The following is a 19,139-nucleotide window of genomic DNA, read 5'->3' on the forward strand; positions in this document are numbered from 1 at the left end:
GGCTGAGCCCACTCAGAGCTCTGGAACCCCTTCCACATGGAACTCCCTTTCCCCTAAAGCCCCCACAGCGCTGCAGGACACAGACAGCACATATGGACAGTGTTCCGTTTTAATATGGGGTGTGGGGCAGCCCCTAAGTGCCAGGGTGGGAGCAGAGCCCTGCCCACCTCGGTGAGCCCCCCCGGGACGTGGGGACATTGGCGGATGTGTCCGAGCGCTGCGGGGTGGCTGCACCTGGACAGGTCCCTGCCTGCGTCTGTCCATCGTGGGGGATGTGGGGCAGCTCCTCATCCTCCGGGGGACCCCTGGTGTCACTCAGAGGGGAGCCGGCTTCCCCTGAGCTCCGCTGCGCTGCTGTTATCTGCAGTGCTGGTTCGTGGCCGCTGGTGACCTTGGCGCTGCTCCTGCCATCATGGATGACGCTGACCTGGGTGGGTTGGGAGCCCCTGGCTGGGCTGTCCCCAAGGGGGCTGGTGGCACCAGGAGAGCCACCGCCATCAGTGCCCGCAGCCACCCTGGGGCCAAGCTCTGCCATCTCGCCTGGACCAGCTTCCTCCGGCCTCTTCCTTGGCCGCCCACGTCTCCTCTTCTGTGGGGTGGCATCGCCGGGCAGCTCCAGAGAACGCTTGGTGGCTTTGGGGCGCTGTGAGTCCTGGGGCCCAGGCCCCTCGCTACCCCCTGCGCTCCAGGGGTTGGCAGGGCCCTCGGCTGCAGGGACACGCACGCTGGGCAGCAGCACGTTGAGGACGGGCACGGCGGCTTGCTGGCTCAGCAGCCCCGCTGGCCCGGTGCCCGCTGAGGCCAGCCCCAGTGGCAGGGACGGGGAGGCTGTGCCCACCGGCAGCGGCAAAGCCACCTTGACTGTACCCCCAAGAGGAGCGGCTGTGATTTTGGGGGCCAGGACAGGAGGGGAGGAGCGGATGGCCGCGGCACTGGGTGCCGTGGGTCGCTCTGCTTGCGGGACACGGGGCAGGAGCAGGGGCAGGCGGGCAACTAGGGCTTTCACCTGGGGGCTGCTGGCCACTCTGGGGGGCTCTAGGGGCTTCTTCTTCTCGGGTCGAGGTGGCCCAGGAGACTTGGGGCCACTATCCTTCTTCATCTGTGGGCAGAGAGAGATGCTGGCAGCATGGACATCGCAGTGCTGCTTCTCCCAGGTATATCCCGATGCTAATGTGGAGTACTCGGGGGTCCTGGCTCCCCACACGGCTCCGTGGGGTCTCACCTGCCCCTGGCTCCTGTCACCGCTTTCCGAGGGCTCCAGGCCACTCTTCTTTGCTGTCATCAGGGACTGACTCTCCCGGGGGAGCTTCTCCGTGCTCTCTGTGGGAGCACAGGAGATGATGAAGGTTAGATGACCCCTGGGGCCCCTCAGCAGCTCCAGCACAGGGAAGGAGCTGGAATTGCACCCCGTGCCCCAGGGCACCCTGGTCCCCAACCATTCTGTGCCCCTTGGGGGTCCTCAACACATGGGTGGCTGAGGCCTGAGCTCCATCCCACCCACCTGAAACCACCATGGCCATGACCAGGTCAGCGTGGGCAGAGCGGGAGCTGATGATATGCTGCTGGATAAGGAACTGGGCCACCTCCACAATGTTGTTGAAGGAGCGTTTGAGGATCTTCTCTGCCCAGTCGCAAGTCAGGGCGCAGGCTGCCTCCATCACCTCGCTGCTGTAGGACTGCACCAGGTCTGTCAGCTCCGACTGCTGCTGGTGGGAGAAGCAGTGAGCTCCCACGGCCCAGGACAGGACAACCCAGATGCGAACAGGGGCTGATCCTGACATCCCAGCAAGTCCTTACCCACTCATGGAACACAGCAGAGCCTGCTTGCAGAGAGGGCAACCCACCACTCCCTGCTTTTCTTAGATCTAATGAACAAGGAGGTTCATTGCCCCGTCAAAAGAGCCCGTGAAACCCAAGCCATGGAGGCGCCAACACTTACGGTCTCTGTCACTTTGAGGTCCAGGCTGGGCAAGGGCGGCAAGCTGACCACTGTCTTTGTCCGGATCCCACTGTAGCAGTATGTTCGGCAGGGTTAAGGTGCTTCACTGTCTGACGGCTGCGGCTGCGAGAGGTCACAGCTAAAAGGGATGGGGCTGCGGGGCCAACGCTGTACTCGTCCTGGGGTTGGGACAAGCAATCAGCCCCTGACCTGCCACAAGCTCCCCGGCTGCCCTGAGTGCACAGCACAACTCCAAGCCACTCTCAACCAACCAAATTGAACCTTCTGGAGCTGAAAAAATCAGTACCTGGACCCTCACAGAAGCTACAAAATCCCCCATGCGCACAGACTTATAAATGGGAAAACTGGAGAAGTGGCACTGTCGCCACCAGTCCCACCAGCTCTTGGTGCTTCCCCTGCCAGCCCGGTACACACAAGGATATTTGGACTGTCCTCGGCCTCCCAGCCGCCGGGCTTTGATGTTTGGGAAGATCTCCCGGATGATCTTGCCGAAGTTGGCGGTGCTCAGAGGGCGGCAGCAGAGGCTATCGCAGTATCGCCTGCCAGGAGACCACGGGGGTAAAGCCACGGAGCCCTTCTTGCTGCCCTCCACATGCAGCCGCTTCTCCCCACTGACGTGGCTCATTTTGGGAATCCAAGCTTGGGCCAGGTCACTCCCAAAAAACCCCAGCCTCCTCACTGCCCTCCAAACCGACCTCCCCATCACTTTGCCAGACAAGACCGGCCCCGGGGAGGGAGGCTCCTTGCACTAGGCTGGCCCCTGCGCTCACTTGTAGGCATCGTAGACGTCCTGCTTGGGCAGGCAGGTGTCTGTGTGCTCCTCCAGGTGGTTCCGGATCCAGTTGCACGCATGCATGTACTCGGCTGTGCTCAGTGAGCTGAGGTCCAGGCTACTGCTGCTCCCACGGGAGCCCAAGAATTATGTTTAATTAGCATAAAAGCAGCACAAGGAGGACAGGAGAATGCAGAGCCATGCCATCTCCCCCATCCTCTGGTGATCTGTGTCCCCACCATCCCCAGCTCTCCCGACTGTGGCCCCAGCACGCTCCAGCACCTACCTCTTCTCCCCAAGGCTTGGCCCTGACGGCAGTTGGAGGTAGAGGTAGAGTTTTTCGCTGTCGGAGAACTTCTGCACATCTTGCTACGGTCAAAGGGTCCACGGGGAAAGGGGAAACGGACCAGAGACAAAGAAACGTTATGCATCCAACATAGGGAAGATCTGATGTCAGCGTTGCTCTTGTCACACTCCTAAGTGCAGTAATGGATGGGGCACTGAAACTGGAGCAGCTTCCTCAGTGTGAACACACCCTGTGTACAGGGGAACTGGGTAATGCAGTCACGGGGATGGGAAAGGGCGTCCCACACTGCGCTGGGAGTGGGGGCATCCCCTGGGTGAGGGGGGATCAGGGATCCCTCAGGCTAAGCCCCGCAGCTAGATCCTCATCCAGTGGGAAGCAGGATCAGGCAAACCCCTAGGTTCAATTTCCAGTGGGAGCCCCAAGGAGAGGGGGAGAAGTGTCGTTCCCATGCCCTTGGCACAATGTGCCATGGAAGCACTCACCAGGATGGCGTCGACTTTCTTCTGCACGGATTTGCTGTGTGGGACAGAGACAAAAGCCTTTAGCACAGACCAGGGTGGCACCACAGTACCCAGAGCACCTGCAAGCTGCCCCACTCCCTGCCAGAGCCGCTGCTGGGGGCTCCTGAGGACGTCATCGTCCCCATGCCTTTCTGGACCCCACACAGGCACCCTGCTGTGAGAGGTGATGCCGAGAGCAGGACACCAGAGTGCTGAGAGCCAAAGGCTGCCTGCACGCATGGGTAAGAGCAGCTCATTCTCCCCACACTCGGGGCTTCCCTGTGCACCCACAATCCTGTGCCAGAGCTGCGTGCTCAACCCTAGTCTAGGGAGAGAAGAGCAGGCAGAAAACCACATCCCACAGGGTCCCTGCAGGCAAATCCCTACAACCATAGAATCACGGAATCACTGAGGCTGGAAAAGCCCTCCAAGCTCATCTAGTCCAAGCGTGAGCCCAGCTCCACTGTGGGACTGAACCCTGTCCCCAAGTGCCAAGGCCAGACGGTTTGTGACCCCCTCCAGGGATGGGGACTCTCCCAGTGCCCTGCAGAAGCTTTACCATTCTGTCAGTAAAGACGTTGTTCCCAATATCCAATCTAAACCTCCCCTGGCACAACTTCAAGCCATTTCTTCTTGCCCCATCCCTTGCTCTGTGGGAGCTGAGCCTGATCCCTGCCTGGCTCCAGCCTCCTTTCTGGGAGCTGTGGAGAGCGATGAGGTCCCCCCTCAGCCTCCTTCTCTGCAGACTAAACAGCCCCAGGGCCCTCACTGCTCCCAGAACCCCTGGGCTCCAGACGCTTCTCAGCTCCATTCCCCTTCTCCAGATGCACTCCAACCCCTCAACATCCTTCTTGTACTGAGGGGCCCAAAACCACAAAGCCCTGAGTTGATTTTGCATGCAGAAGTGCCAGTGCGGGGCTGTGTTCCATGCATGGCACGAAGCAGGGTCCTGAGCCTGTGCCACTCCACAGCGTCAACGCAAGAATCATGGAATGGTTTGGGTTGGAAGGGACCTCAAAGCCCATCCAGTCCCACCCCTGCCATGGTCAGGGACATCTCCCACTGGATCAGGAGGCTCCAAGCCCCATCCAACCTGGCCTGGAACCCCTCCAGGGATGGGGTGAGAAGCTGCAAGGCACTGCAACGCTTATCCCTTTGGTCCCTGAGACTGCCAATTAATCAGTCTTGTTAAATTAACTCCTGTTGGCAACGCTCAGATTAAGTGGAAAGGCCACTCAGTGCCCTTACGAGATGGTGCTCCGCAGCTCCTGCAGCAGCATGCTTGACTCAGCTGGGCTGCTCCGTGAGCTGTTGGGTGACAAACTTCCCTTTCTGGTGGCTCGGGCGCTCAGGTCCTCATCAGCCATGGCATCTGGTTCCTGTTGGGCGGTGAAAACAAAAATTCAGCTGAAGAGAATGGAAGAAAACCTCTTCAGAACCGTAAAGCCTCACTGGGCAACAGTAGTGGTGATGTCCAGATGCATGCCCCCAGCCTGGGCTCGGCGAGAGACGCAGTGTGGAGCGTCCTGGCTGTGGAGCCTGGTGCACCCCAAACTTATCTGCCCTCAGCCCTGTCCATCCTGCTCCAAAGACATGGGAATGGGAGGGCAGGGATATCAGTGGGACATGAGCCACCACTGGATGTGGAAGTGGCCAAAGAGGTCCCAGGAGCAGCATCTCCACCAGCAGAGATTGAACCGGCTCCGGATACCCCATTCCAGGCAGGGATATCAGTGGGACATGAGCCACCACTGGATATGGAAGCGGCCACAGAGGTCCCAGGAGCGGCATCGCCAGCAGCAGAGACCGAACCAGCTCCGGATACCCCATTCCAGGCAGGGATATTAGTGGGACGTGAGCACCACTGGATGTGGAAGTGGCCACAGAGGTCCCAGGAGCAGCATCTCCAGCAGCAGAGATGGAACTGGCTCCGGACACCTCATTCCAGGCAGGGATATCAGTGGGACACAAGTCACCACTGGATGTGGAAGTGGCCAAAGAGGTCCCAGGAGCGGCATCTCCAGCAGCAGAGATGGAACCGGCTCCGGACATCCCATTCCAGGCAGGGAACAGGGATGCTGAAGGCATCGGAGAGCAGCCCTGGACCAGCATTCCCAGAAGGGGACCAGGACCTGTGTGGGCTTGTTATGTCCAGGACTGGGAATACTGAGGGGACAGCACAGTCCCAAGAGTCCAGGACGGGAATTCCAGGGCATGGAGGCAGAACAGGGATGAAGGGGGACAGGACCCAGGGCTTGGGGACAGGGACAAGGCAGGACCTCAGGGTGTGAGAACAGGGATAGCAAGAGGACAGGAAGGCAGGGACAGTGACAGTGGCAGGGCAGGAACATAGAGTTTGAGAACAGGCTTAGGGAGAGGAACAGCGGGAGGGAACGAACGCCGGACACGGGGAGAGGGGGAGCGCAGGGACCCAGGACACGGGGACAGGGGGGGCGCAGGGACCCAGGACACGGGGAGAGGGGGGGCGCAGGGACCCAGGACACGGTGACAGCGAGGGCAGGGACCGGGGTGCGGGGACAGGGACTGCAGGACACGGGGACGTGGATACCAGCCCCCTCGCCCCCACCCCGGGGGCCCCGCTCGCCTCGTACCGGGCCTGTTCGGGCCTGTTCGGGCCGTTTGGACCGTTTCGGGCCAGAGTTCGCCACGTGCCGCTGCCCCGCGCGCAACAGGAACCGAAAGCACCGAGCCCCGCTGGACCCCGTCGGGCCGCTTTTTTTTCTGATTGGCTGCGGGGGCGCCAGTCTGCCCGGATACCGCGAGCTGCGTTAACGTGATTGGCTGCTCCAGGTCTCCTACCCGGATACAAGCGGGACCCGGCTCAGGAGTGGGCGCGAGGGCTGAAGTCTGCCTGGTAACAGCTGCTGATTGGTGGGGCGGGAGGGGCAGCGCCGGCGCTGAGAGAGTTCCTGCGCGTGCAGCGCAGCGTGGGCGTGCGGGTGTGTGTGTGTGTGTGTGTGTGTGTGTGTGTGTGCAACGGGGGTGTGCGCAGCGTGTGCATGCAAGATGGGTGTGTGCACGCAAGGGGTGTGCAAGGGGCGCGCGTGCAATGCCTGTGCAACAGGCGTGTGCAAGAGGTGTGCACACTGTGTGTGCAATGGGCGAGTGCAAGGGGTGTGCATGCAATGTGCGTGCAACAGGTGTGTGCAAGGCGTGTGCATGCAAACTGCATGTGCAAGGTGCGCATGCAATGTGTGTGCATGCAAAAGGCGTGTGCAATAGGTGTGTGTACAGTGCATGTGTCCATGCAAGGTGTGCGTGCAATGAGTGAGTGCACAGCATGTGCTTGCAAGGTGTGTGCGTTCAAGAGGCGTGTGCAAGGTGTGTGCATGCAAGGGGTGTGTGCAATGGGTGTGTGCAAGGTGTGTGCAACAGGTATGCACACAGTATGTGTGCAGTGGGCGCATGCAACAGGTGTGCATGCAGCACGTGTGTATGTGTGTAAGAGTGTGAAACAGATGTGCATGCAGTGTGTGTGCAATGGGTGTGTGCAGGGTGGGGTACAACAGGTATCTATACAGTGTGTATGCAATGGATGTGTGCATCGTGTGTGTGTAATGTGTGTGCGCATAGTGTGAGTGCAATGGGTGCACAGTGCACATTCAGCGAGCGTGCAATGCATGTGGGCACGCAGCGAGCACAGGTGTGTGTGCACAAAGTGTGTGTGCACTGCGCGTGGCACGTTTGTAAGGGGGGGTGTGCAGACTACATGCATGTGCTGTGTGTGCTTAAGGGTGTGTTGGGGGGGGGTGTGCAGGGCACCGCGTGGTTCCCATTCCAGCATCTCAGCATCCCAGAATCACAGAATCACCAGGTTGGAAAAGACCTCCAGGATCATCGAGTCCAACCATTCCTGTCAACCACTAAACTATGTCCCTGAGCACCTCATCCACCCGTCTTTTAAACACCTCCAGGGATGGTGACTCCACCACCTCCCTGGGCAGCTGTTCCAGTGCCCGATGGCCCTTCCAGTGAAGAACTTCTTCCTGATATCCAGCCTGAACCTCTCCTGGTGGAGCTTGAGGCCATTCCCCCTTGTCCTGTCCTCAGTCCCTTGGGAGAAGAGCCCAACTCCCTCCTCTCCACAACCTCCTTTCAGGCAGTTGTAGAGAGCGATAAGGTCTCCCCTCAGCCTCCTCTTCTCCAGGCTAAACACCCCCAGCTCTCTCAGCCGCTCCTCGTCAGACGTTCTCCAGCCCCTCACCAGCTTCGTTGCTCTTCTCTGGACACACTCCAGAGCCTCAACATCCTTCTTGGATTGAGGGGCCAGAACTGAACCCAGGATTCGAGGTGTGGTCTCACCAGGGGCAGAATCCCCTCCCTGGACCTGCTGGTCACACCGTTTCTGATCCAAGCCAAGATGCCATTGGCCTTCTTGACCACCTGGGCCACCACTGGCTCATAGAATCATAGAATCACAGAATCACCAGGTTGGAAAGGACCCACTGGATCATCGAGTCCAACCATTCCCAACACTCCCTTAAACCATGTCCCTCAGCACTTCATCCACCCGTTCCTTAAACACCTCCAGGGAAGGCGACTCGACCACCACCCTGGGCAGATGTTCCAGTACCCCCAGGTCCTTCTCTTCTGGGCAGCTTTCCAGCCACATCTATCTCAATCTCATCCATGTTTGCTCCTTCGGGACAAAGTGCTCGGTGCTGAGCTGGCGGCACACGGGGCGAGTTGGGAAAACACTGCAGCGAGGCCGGCGGTGCCGCATCCTGACCTGGACACGCGCCCGTTCTCGTGACTCCTGGAAACACTAAAGCAGGATTTGAGACGCAGGAGCTGCAGTGGGAGACAGCCTCTCCTATTTATTCCAGCACACGTGGGATGCACGGATCATCAGTGGCTCACTGGAGGTACTGGGATGTTGGGATGCTGGGATTTGTAGGCACTGGGATTTTGGGGTGCTGGGATGCTGGGGTGCTGGCACGTTGAAGCGTTGGGATGATGGGGCACTGGGGTGTTGGAGCACTGGGAGGTTGGAGTGCTGGGATGCTGGGACAACGGGATGCTGGGGCAGTGGGAGGTCGGAGCTCTGGGGTGTTGGGGTGCTGGGATGCTGGGGTGTTGGTGCACTGGGATACTGGGGTGGTAGGATTTTTGCATGCTGGGGTATTGGGGCGCTGGGATGTTTGGGCACTGGGATGCTGGAGTGCTGGGAGATTGGGGCAGTGGGATTTTTTGGGTGCTGGGATTTTTGGGCGTTGGGGTGCAGGAGTGCTGGGATGTTGTTAGGGTGCTGGGATGCTGGGAGGTTGGGGCACTGGGATTTTTTGGGTGCTGGGATTTTTGGGCATTGGGGTGCTGGGGAGCTGGGATGTTGGGGAGGTAGGACTTTTGGGTGCTGGGATGTTAGGGTGCTGGGATGTTAGGGTGCTGGGGTGGTAGGATTTCTAAGCACTGGGATGTTGGGGTGTTGGGATGTTGGGGTGCTGGAATGCTGGGACACAGAGCGGCTGAAGGACCTAAACCCAGATGTCGGAGGTGCAGTCTCCACCCGGGTACCGCATCTCATGTGCCAGGCAGGGCCCGTCTGGCTCCTTCCCAAAATCCACCAGAAAGCACTCGTTGACAGTCAGGCCACCCCGCTCCGTGTCCACATCCAGCTGCAGCATGACGGAGCCTTCCCTGCGGAGCAGCGAGAGTAGGGAGGCTGAGGTAGCGGGCATCCTACCTCCAGGAGCTGATGAAATCCCATGGCTGAGCTCTGGGATCTGCATTCCCACCGGGTGAGATCCCACCATCATCCTCCTCGTTATCCCAAGTGTCCATACCTGATGAGGTCAGGATAGAACTGCCGATCCCAGGCGCTGTAGAGCGAGGTGGTGACGTAGAGCCGCTTCCCATCCAAGCTGAGCTGGATCATCTGAGGTCCTCCTGGAACCCTCTTCCCCTGGGAGCAGAGGCAGCTGTGCTGCCGCGGGATGCAGGACCGGGGACGCCTCCGCATCCCTCAGACCCACGGTGTGGGTGCCATCTCCATCCCATGGGAAGCGATGGAGCAGAACTGCAGGGGCGCGCTCCACAGCATCCCCACTGCCATCCAGGGATTCCCTGGAGACGGCCTAGCTCACCTTGATGGAGAACGGCTCCGGCTGGCTCTGCAGCTCCTCATCTCTGCAGACGGTGACAGGGCCACCCTTGGAGATGCTGCCGCCCACAAAGACCTGGAGGAAACCAAAGGCCTGGGTGGCTGAGACAGTTGAGGATAAGGCTGATCCCAACCATCCCCAGGAGATGGAAGGAAAGCACTGGGATATGCCTGGACTCTGCTTCCACCTCACCTGCCCCACCAGCTTGGGCTTGCGGGTGTTGGAGATGTCGTACTGGCGGATGTCTCCATGCAACCAGTTGCTGAAGTAGAGGAACCGGTCGTCCAGTGAGATGAGGATGTCCGTGATGAAGCCTTGGGGAGCGGACAGCAGAACCGCACTAGCATGCAGCAGCACTGCAGCAGGCAGAGAAGCCGGGGAACCCCTTGGCACCCAGCCCGCGGTGGCACTGACCTGGCATCTCCGGGAGGAGCCATCCCTCCACCTTCTTGCTGGGAACCTGGATCACCTTTTCAGCCGCCCAGTCACCTTGCTGGGGGTGGATGGGTGGAGCAGGAGAGAGAACAACCCTGAGGGGCTCAGCGTGCAGAAGCAGGATGAGACCCCATTATAGAATCATGGGGTCATTAAGTTTGCAAAACACTTCCAAGATCATCAAGTGCAACCATCAACACAACCCCACCCTGTTGACTGAACCTGGTCCAGAAGTGCTACATCTACATGGTTTGTGAACCTCTCCAGGGATGGGGACTCCCCTACTGCCCTGGGCAGTCTCTGCCAGGGCTTCACCACCCTGTCAGTGAAGAAATTTTCCCTAATATCCAATCTAAAGCTCCCTATGCTCCCCCCCCCCAAGCCTTTAGGGCTGTAGTTTAGCTGCTTTTCCAGCCATCTCTGGCTCTGCAGCACCATGGGCAGTTGAGCTCTGGGACAGGAGAGAGGGCTCCGGGGCCAAAACTCTGTCTAATTTAAGATCTAGATGAGCTGGTTCGGTGAAAGATGTTCTCTCTCCTCACCCTGTTTATCATTACACACAACAGACACCGAGAACATTGCTTGAGCTGTTGTAAACCCACAACAAAGGGGTAAATAAATCTCCTTTAAAATTAAATCATTTCAGACTAAACGCTGCCAGTCAGAACAAGTCTGCTGCTAAGGTTACCCCAAACCACGGGAGCGGTGGCTGCGCGGCGTGGGGAGGTGGTTTGTGCATGGTGGGGAATGGAGGTGGGCTCGGAGGACCATGGCAGGAGGGATGCGGCAAGCGCCGTGCGGCTCGGTTGAGCCCAGGACAGCCCCGCTTCCCCTCCAGCCCTGAGAGCGCGTACCTGGGTCTTGTAGAAGCGGTGGATGGCGCTGCTGATGGTGCAGCCCACGAAGCCCTCGGCGGCATCGGGGTTATGGAGGAAGCGGATCTCCAGGGGGGCTGAGTCCTCACCCACGTCGATGGCCTGGATGTAGGTGTGGGTGGTCCAGTCCCACACGTTGAGGTGGCTGCCGTAACGCCCTGGGAAGGGGAATTGGAGGGGATGCTGTGGGGACCAGGGGCTCAAGCAGATCTGCTACGCTCTCAGGTGAGTCCCCAGCCCTATTAGCTCCACGCAGGGACAATGCCATGGTCCCTCCCCAGCACACGCTGGTTGCGTTAGACCTCGGCAAAAGGCACAGGAAGGTGCCCAGCATCCAGCAGGGACCATCTCGCCAGGACCGGACTGGGAAGGGCAATGAAACCTTTGAGGGAGAGCTGGGCTGAAGTGGAGCTTCACCCTTCATCCTTACGGCCAGAATCCAACTCCACGCACAGCTTGGCAGAGTTTTATGGTCTGTCTTGGGTTGAACTTCTGCTACTTGCATCTAAAGTGTGTTTGTAGTAGATGGGCTGAGTTTCTCTTTTATAAACCAACGAGATCTCTGGGAACTGGTGTGGAATTAAACTGCCTTGGACAGATTTAGAACCATGGAATCAGGGAATGGGTTGGGTTGGAAGGAACCTTAAAGCCCACCCAGTTTCACCTCCATGCCATTGGGCAGGGACACCTCCCACTGGATCAGGGGGCTCAAAACCTCATCCAACCTGGCCTTGGACACCTTCAGGGATGGGGCACCACCACTGCTCTGGGCAACCTGGGCCAGGGCCTCCCCACCCTCACAGGAAAATATTTCTTCCTAAGATCTCATCTACGCCTGTTGGATGCCAGATCTTGCCACCAACAGAAGTGAGCTGAAATTCATCCTTCTCACAGTCCTGCTCAGCATCTCCCCCCTCCCGGAGATCTCTCACCTTTCTTCAGATCCTTGGGGTCAAACCCGTACCCCAGGCACCGTGGGATTCCCCATTCTGTACTGATCAGGACATTATGGCGTGGCTGGTACCAGAAGTCATAGCCCATTGGGGGGACCTTGTCTCCTTTCTCCCAGGTCCCCTTGATCTCAAATGTCTCCGCATCCAGCAGGATGAAACCACCTGATGTAGAGACAAAACCCCACGGGGAGTGAGGAGATGGTCCCAGTTAGCAGTTTACATGATATAAAAGAAGCAGTGGCAGATGAACCTGCTGAGACCAGGTTGCGGAAGGGGAAGGGAGACTTGGATGGATCCTTCAGGGCAGCTGGGAATGCGGGGACCCTTCCTGCTGCCCCAGCACCCACTCCCCGGGGAACTGGAAGGGACAGGGATACCTTTCCCGCTGCCGGCCGGGTCTCCCAGGGTGCTGATCATGACTTCACCGCTGCCCAGGCAGTGGGACGTGTGGGGGAAGCCTAGGTCGCACTTCCAGAAGACGTCTTCTGGGTTGATGACCTGCCAGGGGTCCACAGGCACCATAACATCATCCGTGCTGGGCGAGCAGGGTGCTGGCTGTGGAGCTGAGCACCAGCTCACAGCCTGGGCAGCTCCTGCTGGAGCTCAGGAGGAGACTTTCTGAGCAGCCAGAGGGGCTGAGTGAGCACAGCCCCACGTCCCCGCCACGTGCCGGCACGCGGAGAGGCTGCGGTGAGGCACCCGCATGCCCAAACTGCAGGCAGAGGCGCAGGGCTCCTCCAGAGATGGGTGGTATGGGTTGAAAACCTGCCAGGCAGGTGGTGGCACCCTGCGTGCCCTGCTCCCCTCCTGTGTGGGTCTAGGTGGAAAACTCATAGAATCATTTGGTTGGAAAAGACCTTTAAGATCATCGAGTTCCACCACACCTGTTCACTACTGAACCACCTCTGAGCACCTCAGCTACCTGGTTTTTAAACCCCTCCAGGGATGGGGACTCAACCGCTGCCCTGGGCAGCCTCTGCCAGGGTTTCACCGCTCTTTCGGTAGAGGAATTTTTCCTAATATCCAATCTAAACCTCCCCTGGCACAACTTGAGGCCATTTCCTATCATCCCATCACTTGTTCCTTGGGAGAAGACACCAGCATCCACCTCCCCACAACCTCCTTTCAGGGACCTGTAGAGAGCAATGAGGTCTTCCCTCAGCCTCCAGTTCTCCTTGTCCAATTTTGAACATCAGCAGGAGAAGGACTACCATCCACAGCCCTCCCGCACTGTCACCCAGCCACCCAGGTCCCACTAAGCTCTGAAACACACCCCAAAGCCTTTTTTTTTCAGAGCTATAACCATGCCAGAAGCCACAATCCCAGCTGTTTAGTCTTTAACACGCGTCGTCGCTGCCTCCAACCTACCTTGAAAAGTCTGGGTGCTCGTGGGTCAGTTCCCACATCCACCACGTAGATGCGGGCGGAGATCAAGCTGGGGAGGACCAGGCGGTTGCGCTTCTTGGAGGCATCTCCAAAGCAGCTGCTGCAGGTGTTCCAGCCCGAGTGGTGCAGCTCATCCCCAACATTGGGCATGGGCAGGCGGTGGATCACCTGCAATGCCCCAGCCCTGCTCGTGATGCTCATCCCACTGCCAAAGGTGGGATTGTGGGCAGATGGGAGCTCAGGGCAGGGCAGACCCCACCACAGGGTCAGGATGCTTTGAGCAAGCTTTGCCCTGCGGTGGGAAGTGGTGGTGCTCATGCGTGTTAAGGATTGTGTAAGAACTGGAGTTCATAGAATAACACAATGGTTTGGGTCAGAAGGAACCTCAAAGCCCATCCAGTTCCACACCCCTGCCATGGGCAGGGACACCTCCCACTGGATCAGAGGCTCCGAACCCCATCCAACCTGGCCTTGAACCCCTCCAGGGATGGGGCAGCACCACTGCTCTGGGGAACCAATTCTTCCTTATGTCTATTGAAGACCTCATCTCAATCTCCCCTCTTGCAGCTCGTAACTGTTCCCCTTCATCCTGTCCCTGCCCTCTCTGATCCAGAGCCTCTCCCCAGCTTTCCTGGAGCCCCTTTCAGTACTGGAAATACAGGAAGACTTAGAGTCTTGGGAAGCAGCAGGCAGGGATCAGCTTTCAGTGCTGAGTCAGCAGCGTTGGGGAGTGTGAGGGACAAGCCCTGAGCTGCTTCCCAGGCCGGTTTGGTACCCAGAGAAAGCGTTTGGTACCTGGCAGTAGTGCGGAGATTTGGGGTCAACATCCACAGTGGCCAGGAAGTCAGGTTTGTTCCTCCCGGTGTTCCTGTAGATGCAGGGCACGTAGATAATCTCTTCCCGAGGACCTTTCAGCACAGAAATGTTGCAGGAGCATCAGCAGAAAACACATTTGACGGAACAGAAAACTTGCAGGAGTCCCTGACCAGCCTGGATCTCCCTCGCAGGAGCCGCTTTGTTCACCTTTGTGTATGGGACCTCTGTGTCCCTGTTGTAGCGGAGCACCAGGAGGGGCTCTGTCTGAAGGGGGCTGCCCTGTGGGGCGCTGGGCTTGTTGGGATCCCTTGCCCTGCAAGGGCATCTCCGGACCTCAGGGTCCCTAAGGAAGTCTCTGCCTTTGGGATTGCCCCATCCCTGCAAGGATGTGCCGGCTCAAACCACATCACGTCTCATTCCATAGAATCATAGAATCCTTTGAGTTGAAAGGGACCTTAAAGATCATCCAGTTCTAACCCCCAGCCATGGGCAGGGACACTCCGCTAAACCAGGCTGCCCAAAGCCCATCCAACCTGGCCTTGAACCCCTCCAGGGATGGGGCAGCCACAACTTCCCTGGGCAACCTGGGCCAGGGCCTCCCCACTCTCATGGTGAAGAAATTCCTCCTCATGTCCAGTCTAAATCTTCCCCTCTCTGATTTAAAGCCATTACCCATTGTCCGATCACTCCGTGCCTTATAAACAGCCCCTCCACAGCTTTCTTTTATCCATTTCAGCACTGGAAGGTCACTCTGAGGTCTCCTTGGAGCCTCCTCCAGGCTGAACAACCCCAACTCTCTCAGCCTGTCCTCCTACGGGAGGTTCTCCAGCCCTCTGATCACCCTTGTAGCCTCCTCTGGACCCGTTCCAACAGCTCCATCTCCTTCTTAAGTTGAGATTCCAGAACTGGACACAATCCTCCAGGTGAGGTCTCACGAGAGCGGAACAGAGGGGCCGAATCCCCTCCCTCCCTGCTGGCCGCGCTTCTCTTGATGCAGTTCAGTATACAGTTGGCCATCTAGGCTGCAAGCGTGCATTGCCAACTCATAATTTCTATCACGTCTACACAGGAGAAGCCTTACAAATACAGGAGAAGCTCTTGCCAGGCTGAAGTCAAAGGCAGGAAGCCCCCAGGCCCCTGTGCATCCCAATGTTCTTCCCAAGCAATGAATATCTCCGTGAGGCGCTGATGCGGGAGATCCCAACCTGCAGGGCATCTTCTGGGAATGAAGGCTCTGCCCCAGGAATACTCTAACAGCAAGAGCCCTACTGTGCTCTCTGATCCCCAGCCAGGAGCTGCTGCCTTGGGCACACAATGTTCTGGTGGTCAGTGGGATTGGTCCTGTTGGGAAATGGCTTTGCTCTGTGTCTGGAGCCGTGCCCAGCCCTTGGGGAAGGACACCCAGATCCCACAGAGCATCCTCATCCCGGCCGAGACACATGCTCTGCTGTGTCAGGGAAAAGTTCTGCCCAAGGGAGGGCTGGTGGGGAAGAACTGGTTTGGAATATGTTGAGGAAGAGGGAGCGGTGGGGAACAGAGACAGATGTGGGATCTTTGGATTCAATCCAAAGCAGATAAGAACTGGTTTTGCCACACGGAGCCTGCACAAATCTTTCTACAGTGGCGCCTGTGTGGGTCTGAGGTTTGAGTGTAGATGCTGAATGCTGAGGGATCCCCAACGCTGAGGGATCTCAAATGCTGAGGGATCCCCAATGCTGAGGGATCCCAAATGCTGAGGGATCCCCAATGCTGAGGGATCCCAAATGCTGAGGGATCTCAAATACTGAGGGATCTCAAATGCTGAGGGATCCCCAATGCTGAGGGATCCCAAACGCTGAGGGATCTCAAAAACTGAGGGATCTCAAATGCTGAGGGATCTCAAATACTGAGGAATTCCAAATGCTGAGGGATCCCAAATGCTGAGGGATCTCAAATACTGAGGGATCCCAAATGCTGAGGGATCTCAAACACTGCGGGATCCTGAACGCTGAGGGATCCCATCCCCACAGCTGCAGCAGGACCAAAAGCCAGGGTACTGACATGGCTCCAGAGCTTCCATCCTCATGGACCTCTTGTCCAGAGGGCACCTCAGCATCTCCCCATCTGCACAGCAGCCTGACCTGCTGGTGTCTGCTCGGAAGAGATGTTGGGTGCCAGATCTGCTTGGCATCCCTGAAAAACCCAGGGAATTCCCAAGGAATTTGCCAGAGTTAGTGGGATTTGTGCAATTTGCTGTTAATTTAAATCCTCCTCCAGTCCTGCCAGGATGTCAGGATATTTTAAAGACTCATCTCCTCATTGTTTTCTTGGATCAAAGATGTTTCAGGGATAGGAATCAGACCATGAGCAAGTGTCAGAGCTCTGCAGGGTTTCAGGGACGGGAGGGATTAAGGGAGGGAGAGCCAGAAATGATGCATTCATCCAGCACCGGAGTTTCGGCAATGCAGTAAGAAGGATTCCCAGGCAAAAGTGTCCAGACGAGTAACGAACTAGCCTGTGAGATGGTTTTACACAGGGAGTCATGAGGAGCAGAAGACAATGAAAACTTAGGACGGTCCCCTCTCTCTCAGCAGATTCAGCTCAGTGCCAGAGTCACAGTGCTACAGCAATGCTGTTGCCTCTGAGAAACCTAAAAAAAATGCTTTTGGTTTCACACAGGGAAACCACAACTGAATTGGCTGCAGGCTGTGACCCAGCCCAAGCCACTGTAAAACCCAAAAAGGTTTGTTCTGACACCAAGCTCTTGTTACGCAGTTGATGCTCAGCCTCAGGACAGGTCAGGAGCAAACCCTCCACTTCCCTAACAGTTGCTGGGAACTCCTTGGAGAGCAGAGCTCAGCTACAGTACCCTCTTGAAAGCCTACTTTTAACCCTCACCCGAACTGCAGGCAGCACAGGGCTCTTCCCTGCCTGCCCGAGATTCCCACTTGCCTTTCATCGCATCCAGCGGTGAAGCAAAGCCAGGACCACATCCTCCACACTTCTCTGCATGGAGAAGAACAGAAACAAATAGAATCATAGAATCATCAGGCTGGAAAAGACCTTTGAGATCATCGAGTCCAACCCTACAGGTCCACTACTAAATCATATCCCCAAGCACCTCATCTCCCCTCTTTTTCAATATCTCCAGGGATAGGGACTCAACCTCCTCCCTAGGCAGCCGTTCCAGTGCTTGAGAACCCTTTCTGTAAAGAAATTTTTCCTAATGTCCAAAATATTAGACATCAGACCATTCTTTTAATCCCCTTCTTTGAAAGAAGTGCTTGCTGGAGTGGCTGTGGATTTTCCTACTCTATAGCAGTATCCAAGGCAGAGCAGGATGCTCACGTGCACCCAAGTGACCCCAGAAAGGCTCTGGGCAGCCAAAAATATTGGGGATCTGTTCCTGGTGCGGCAAAGTATGAGCTTCAGAGCCGATTCGCTTCCCGTTGTTGCTGTAGGGGAGAGGGAGGGTGGCTCAGCAAGCGTAGGGGCAATGGCAGGCTCTGCCGTTCTTCTGCCAGGAGGGGAGGCCGTCAGGAAGAAGGGCAGTGTGGTTGGGCTGCTCCTCTGGAGGAGCCTCCGTGGGTGCCGAGTGTAGAGAATTCTCCTCAGAGCCAAATGGGGAGAGAGCATCTCCTCACTGTGGGGTGATGAGGGATGAGCTGAGCCCCAGGCTCTGCTCTGGGCTTCTCCTGTCCTCTGGTTTGACTGCTCTTCGCTGAGCTTTGGTTCTGGGCATACAGAATCCAAAGCTTTGACACCAAAAGCCCCATTTCCATCCAGGCCATTCAGTGCTCAAGGAATCACCCCATCCTGGAGGTCCCCTGCTTGTTGGTCCCCGGGGTGCTGGGATCCCCACAGCCTCGATCTCTTAAAAACTACTGAGAAAATGGTCCTAGTGTGGTTGAAGGAGTGCTTATTAGGGAACAACCACCATGGAAAGGAGCCCTGGTCCCTATTCCCAACAGCTGAGAGGGAGGAAAACCCCAGCTGAATTGTAAGACTCGGCTTTGTTGTGTCGGCTTCTTATTCGCTTTCCTTCTTATTCGCTTTCCTTCTTATTCGCTTTCATTCTGATTCGTTTTAATTCTTATTATCACTCCTGTCCCTGCTTCTCCCCGAAGCACCAGGAAAGAGCCCCTCCAGCCCATTCTGCCTTCTCCTTAGCTCACTCCTGCAAAACTAGACCAGTCAAAACCAGGCTCTGTGCTGACGCCCTGCACGGTGAATCCCACCGTCACGAGCGCAGCCGAAGGAATGAGAGAATGGTTAGAAAGCTTTTAATTATCACTTTAACTAAACCGCCTCGTGCTCTCATTAGCTGGAGAATAGAAACCCTTTCTTGGCCCCAGAAAACACCACTTTCATCCCCACATTTCTTTTTACTTTATATTTTCTGGGTGTCACGGTTAACAGAACCACAAGAATCAGCTCTAAATGAGGTGAGGATTCTGGAGCAGAGCCCATGGTCAGAAGGCAGCAAGGCACCAACAGCTCCAAGCGTCTCCTCTTGGGAGACAGCTGCTGAGAGCGGTGAGGTCTCCTACCTTGGCTGGAACCCATCCGCTGGGGAATGGTGCAGAGAGAGGATCCTGCCTGCATTCTGCTGCTCGGAGCAAGTTGGGAGAGAAGGTGCAGGTCCGCAGGAGTTCTGCTGTAAAGTGAGTGGGATGAGGAGAGGAGGGCTTGGGATAAGGACACAAAGAGAGGATCCACATGCCTCGGGCTGTGGGAGGTACCAGAGCAAACTTTAGCCTCTTACAGCACTGGAAAGGTACAGGGAAGCTGTTTCAGCACCGCAGAACCTCCTCCCCTCCCAGAGGCGAGGGGACCTGACCGTGACTGCCCTGCACAGTGCATCCAGCCTTGCACCCTGGCAAACCAGAGGCTTCAGCCAGAACTTGTGGGCAAACTGCTCCTCTCCACCTCCTGGACAGAAGCAGGGTCTGGACTTTCCCCTTGGGGCTGGTGGGAGACACTGATGAGGGATGGGCAAGCGCCGCGCTCTCAACCGCGGCAATAACTGTGTGA

General features: G+C 57.3%; 2 protein-coding genes across 2 annotated transcripts; both read right to left on the minus strand.

Moving 5' to 3' along the window:
- Nucleotides 1-59: 59 nt before the first annotated feature.
- On the minus strand, nucleotides 60-4,764 carry RFX5 (regulatory factor X5). The gene is given in 10 exon segments (XM_054050874.1): nucleotides 60-1,099; nucleotides 1,223-1,320; nucleotides 1,502-1,703; nucleotides 1,940-2,018; nucleotides 2,380-2,499; nucleotides 2,731-2,856; nucleotides 3,019-3,101; nucleotides 3,522-3,619; nucleotides 3,622-3,721; nucleotides 3,723-4,764. Coding segments are annotated over 10 exon segments (2,082 nt in total). The 5' UTR covers nucleotides 3,933-4,764; the 3' UTR covers nucleotides 60-133.
- A 3,571-nt stretch (nucleotides 4,765-8,335) lies between these two features.
- On the minus strand, nucleotides 8,336-18,814 carry SELENBP1 (selenium binding protein 1). The gene is made up of 12 exons (XM_009556861.2): nucleotides 18,656-18,814; nucleotides 17,058-17,111; nucleotides 14,106-14,218; nucleotides 13,293-13,478; nucleotides 12,302-12,422; nucleotides 11,904-12,086; nucleotides 10,951-11,129; nucleotides 10,076-10,154; nucleotides 9,854-9,975; nucleotides 9,644-9,736; nucleotides 9,344-9,462; nucleotides 8,336-9,197 (listed from the first exon to the last, which is right to left on the minus strand). Exons 1-12 carry the CDS (start codon nucleotides 18,708-18,710, stop codon nucleotides 9,035-9,037), a joined length of 1,467 nt encoding a protein of 488 aa, XP_009555156.2. The 5' UTR covers nucleotides 18,711-18,814; the 3' UTR covers nucleotides 8,336-9,034.
- Nucleotides 18,815-19,139: the final 325 nt, after the last annotated feature.

The sequence above is a fragment of the Cuculus canorus genome, chromosome 28 (genome assembly GCF_017976375.1).
Source record: "Cuculus canorus isolate bCucCan1 chromosome 28, bCucCan1.pri, whole genome shotgun sequence".
Classification (NCBI taxonomy): Eukaryota; Metazoa; Chordata; class Aves; order Cuculiformes; family Cuculidae; genus Cuculus; species Cuculus canorus.

What these genes read in the sequence shown, in the direction of transcription:
- SELENBP1 (XM_009556861.2), bottom strand. Translation starts at nt 18,710, where the DNA reads ATGCAGGCAGGATCCTCTCTCTGCACCATTCCCCAGCGGATGGGTTCC. An exon ending in GAGCACCCAGACTTTTCAAG is followed by an intron (nt 12,423 to 13,292) that starts GTAGGTTGGAGG and finishes GACCCCTGGCAG; the next exon opens with GTCATCAACCCAGAAGACGT. An exon ending in AGCCCAAGCTGGTGGGGCAG is followed by an intron (nt 9,737 to 9,853) that starts GTGAGGTGGAAG and finishes GGTTTCCTCCAG; the next exon opens with GTCTTTGTGGGCGGCAGCAT.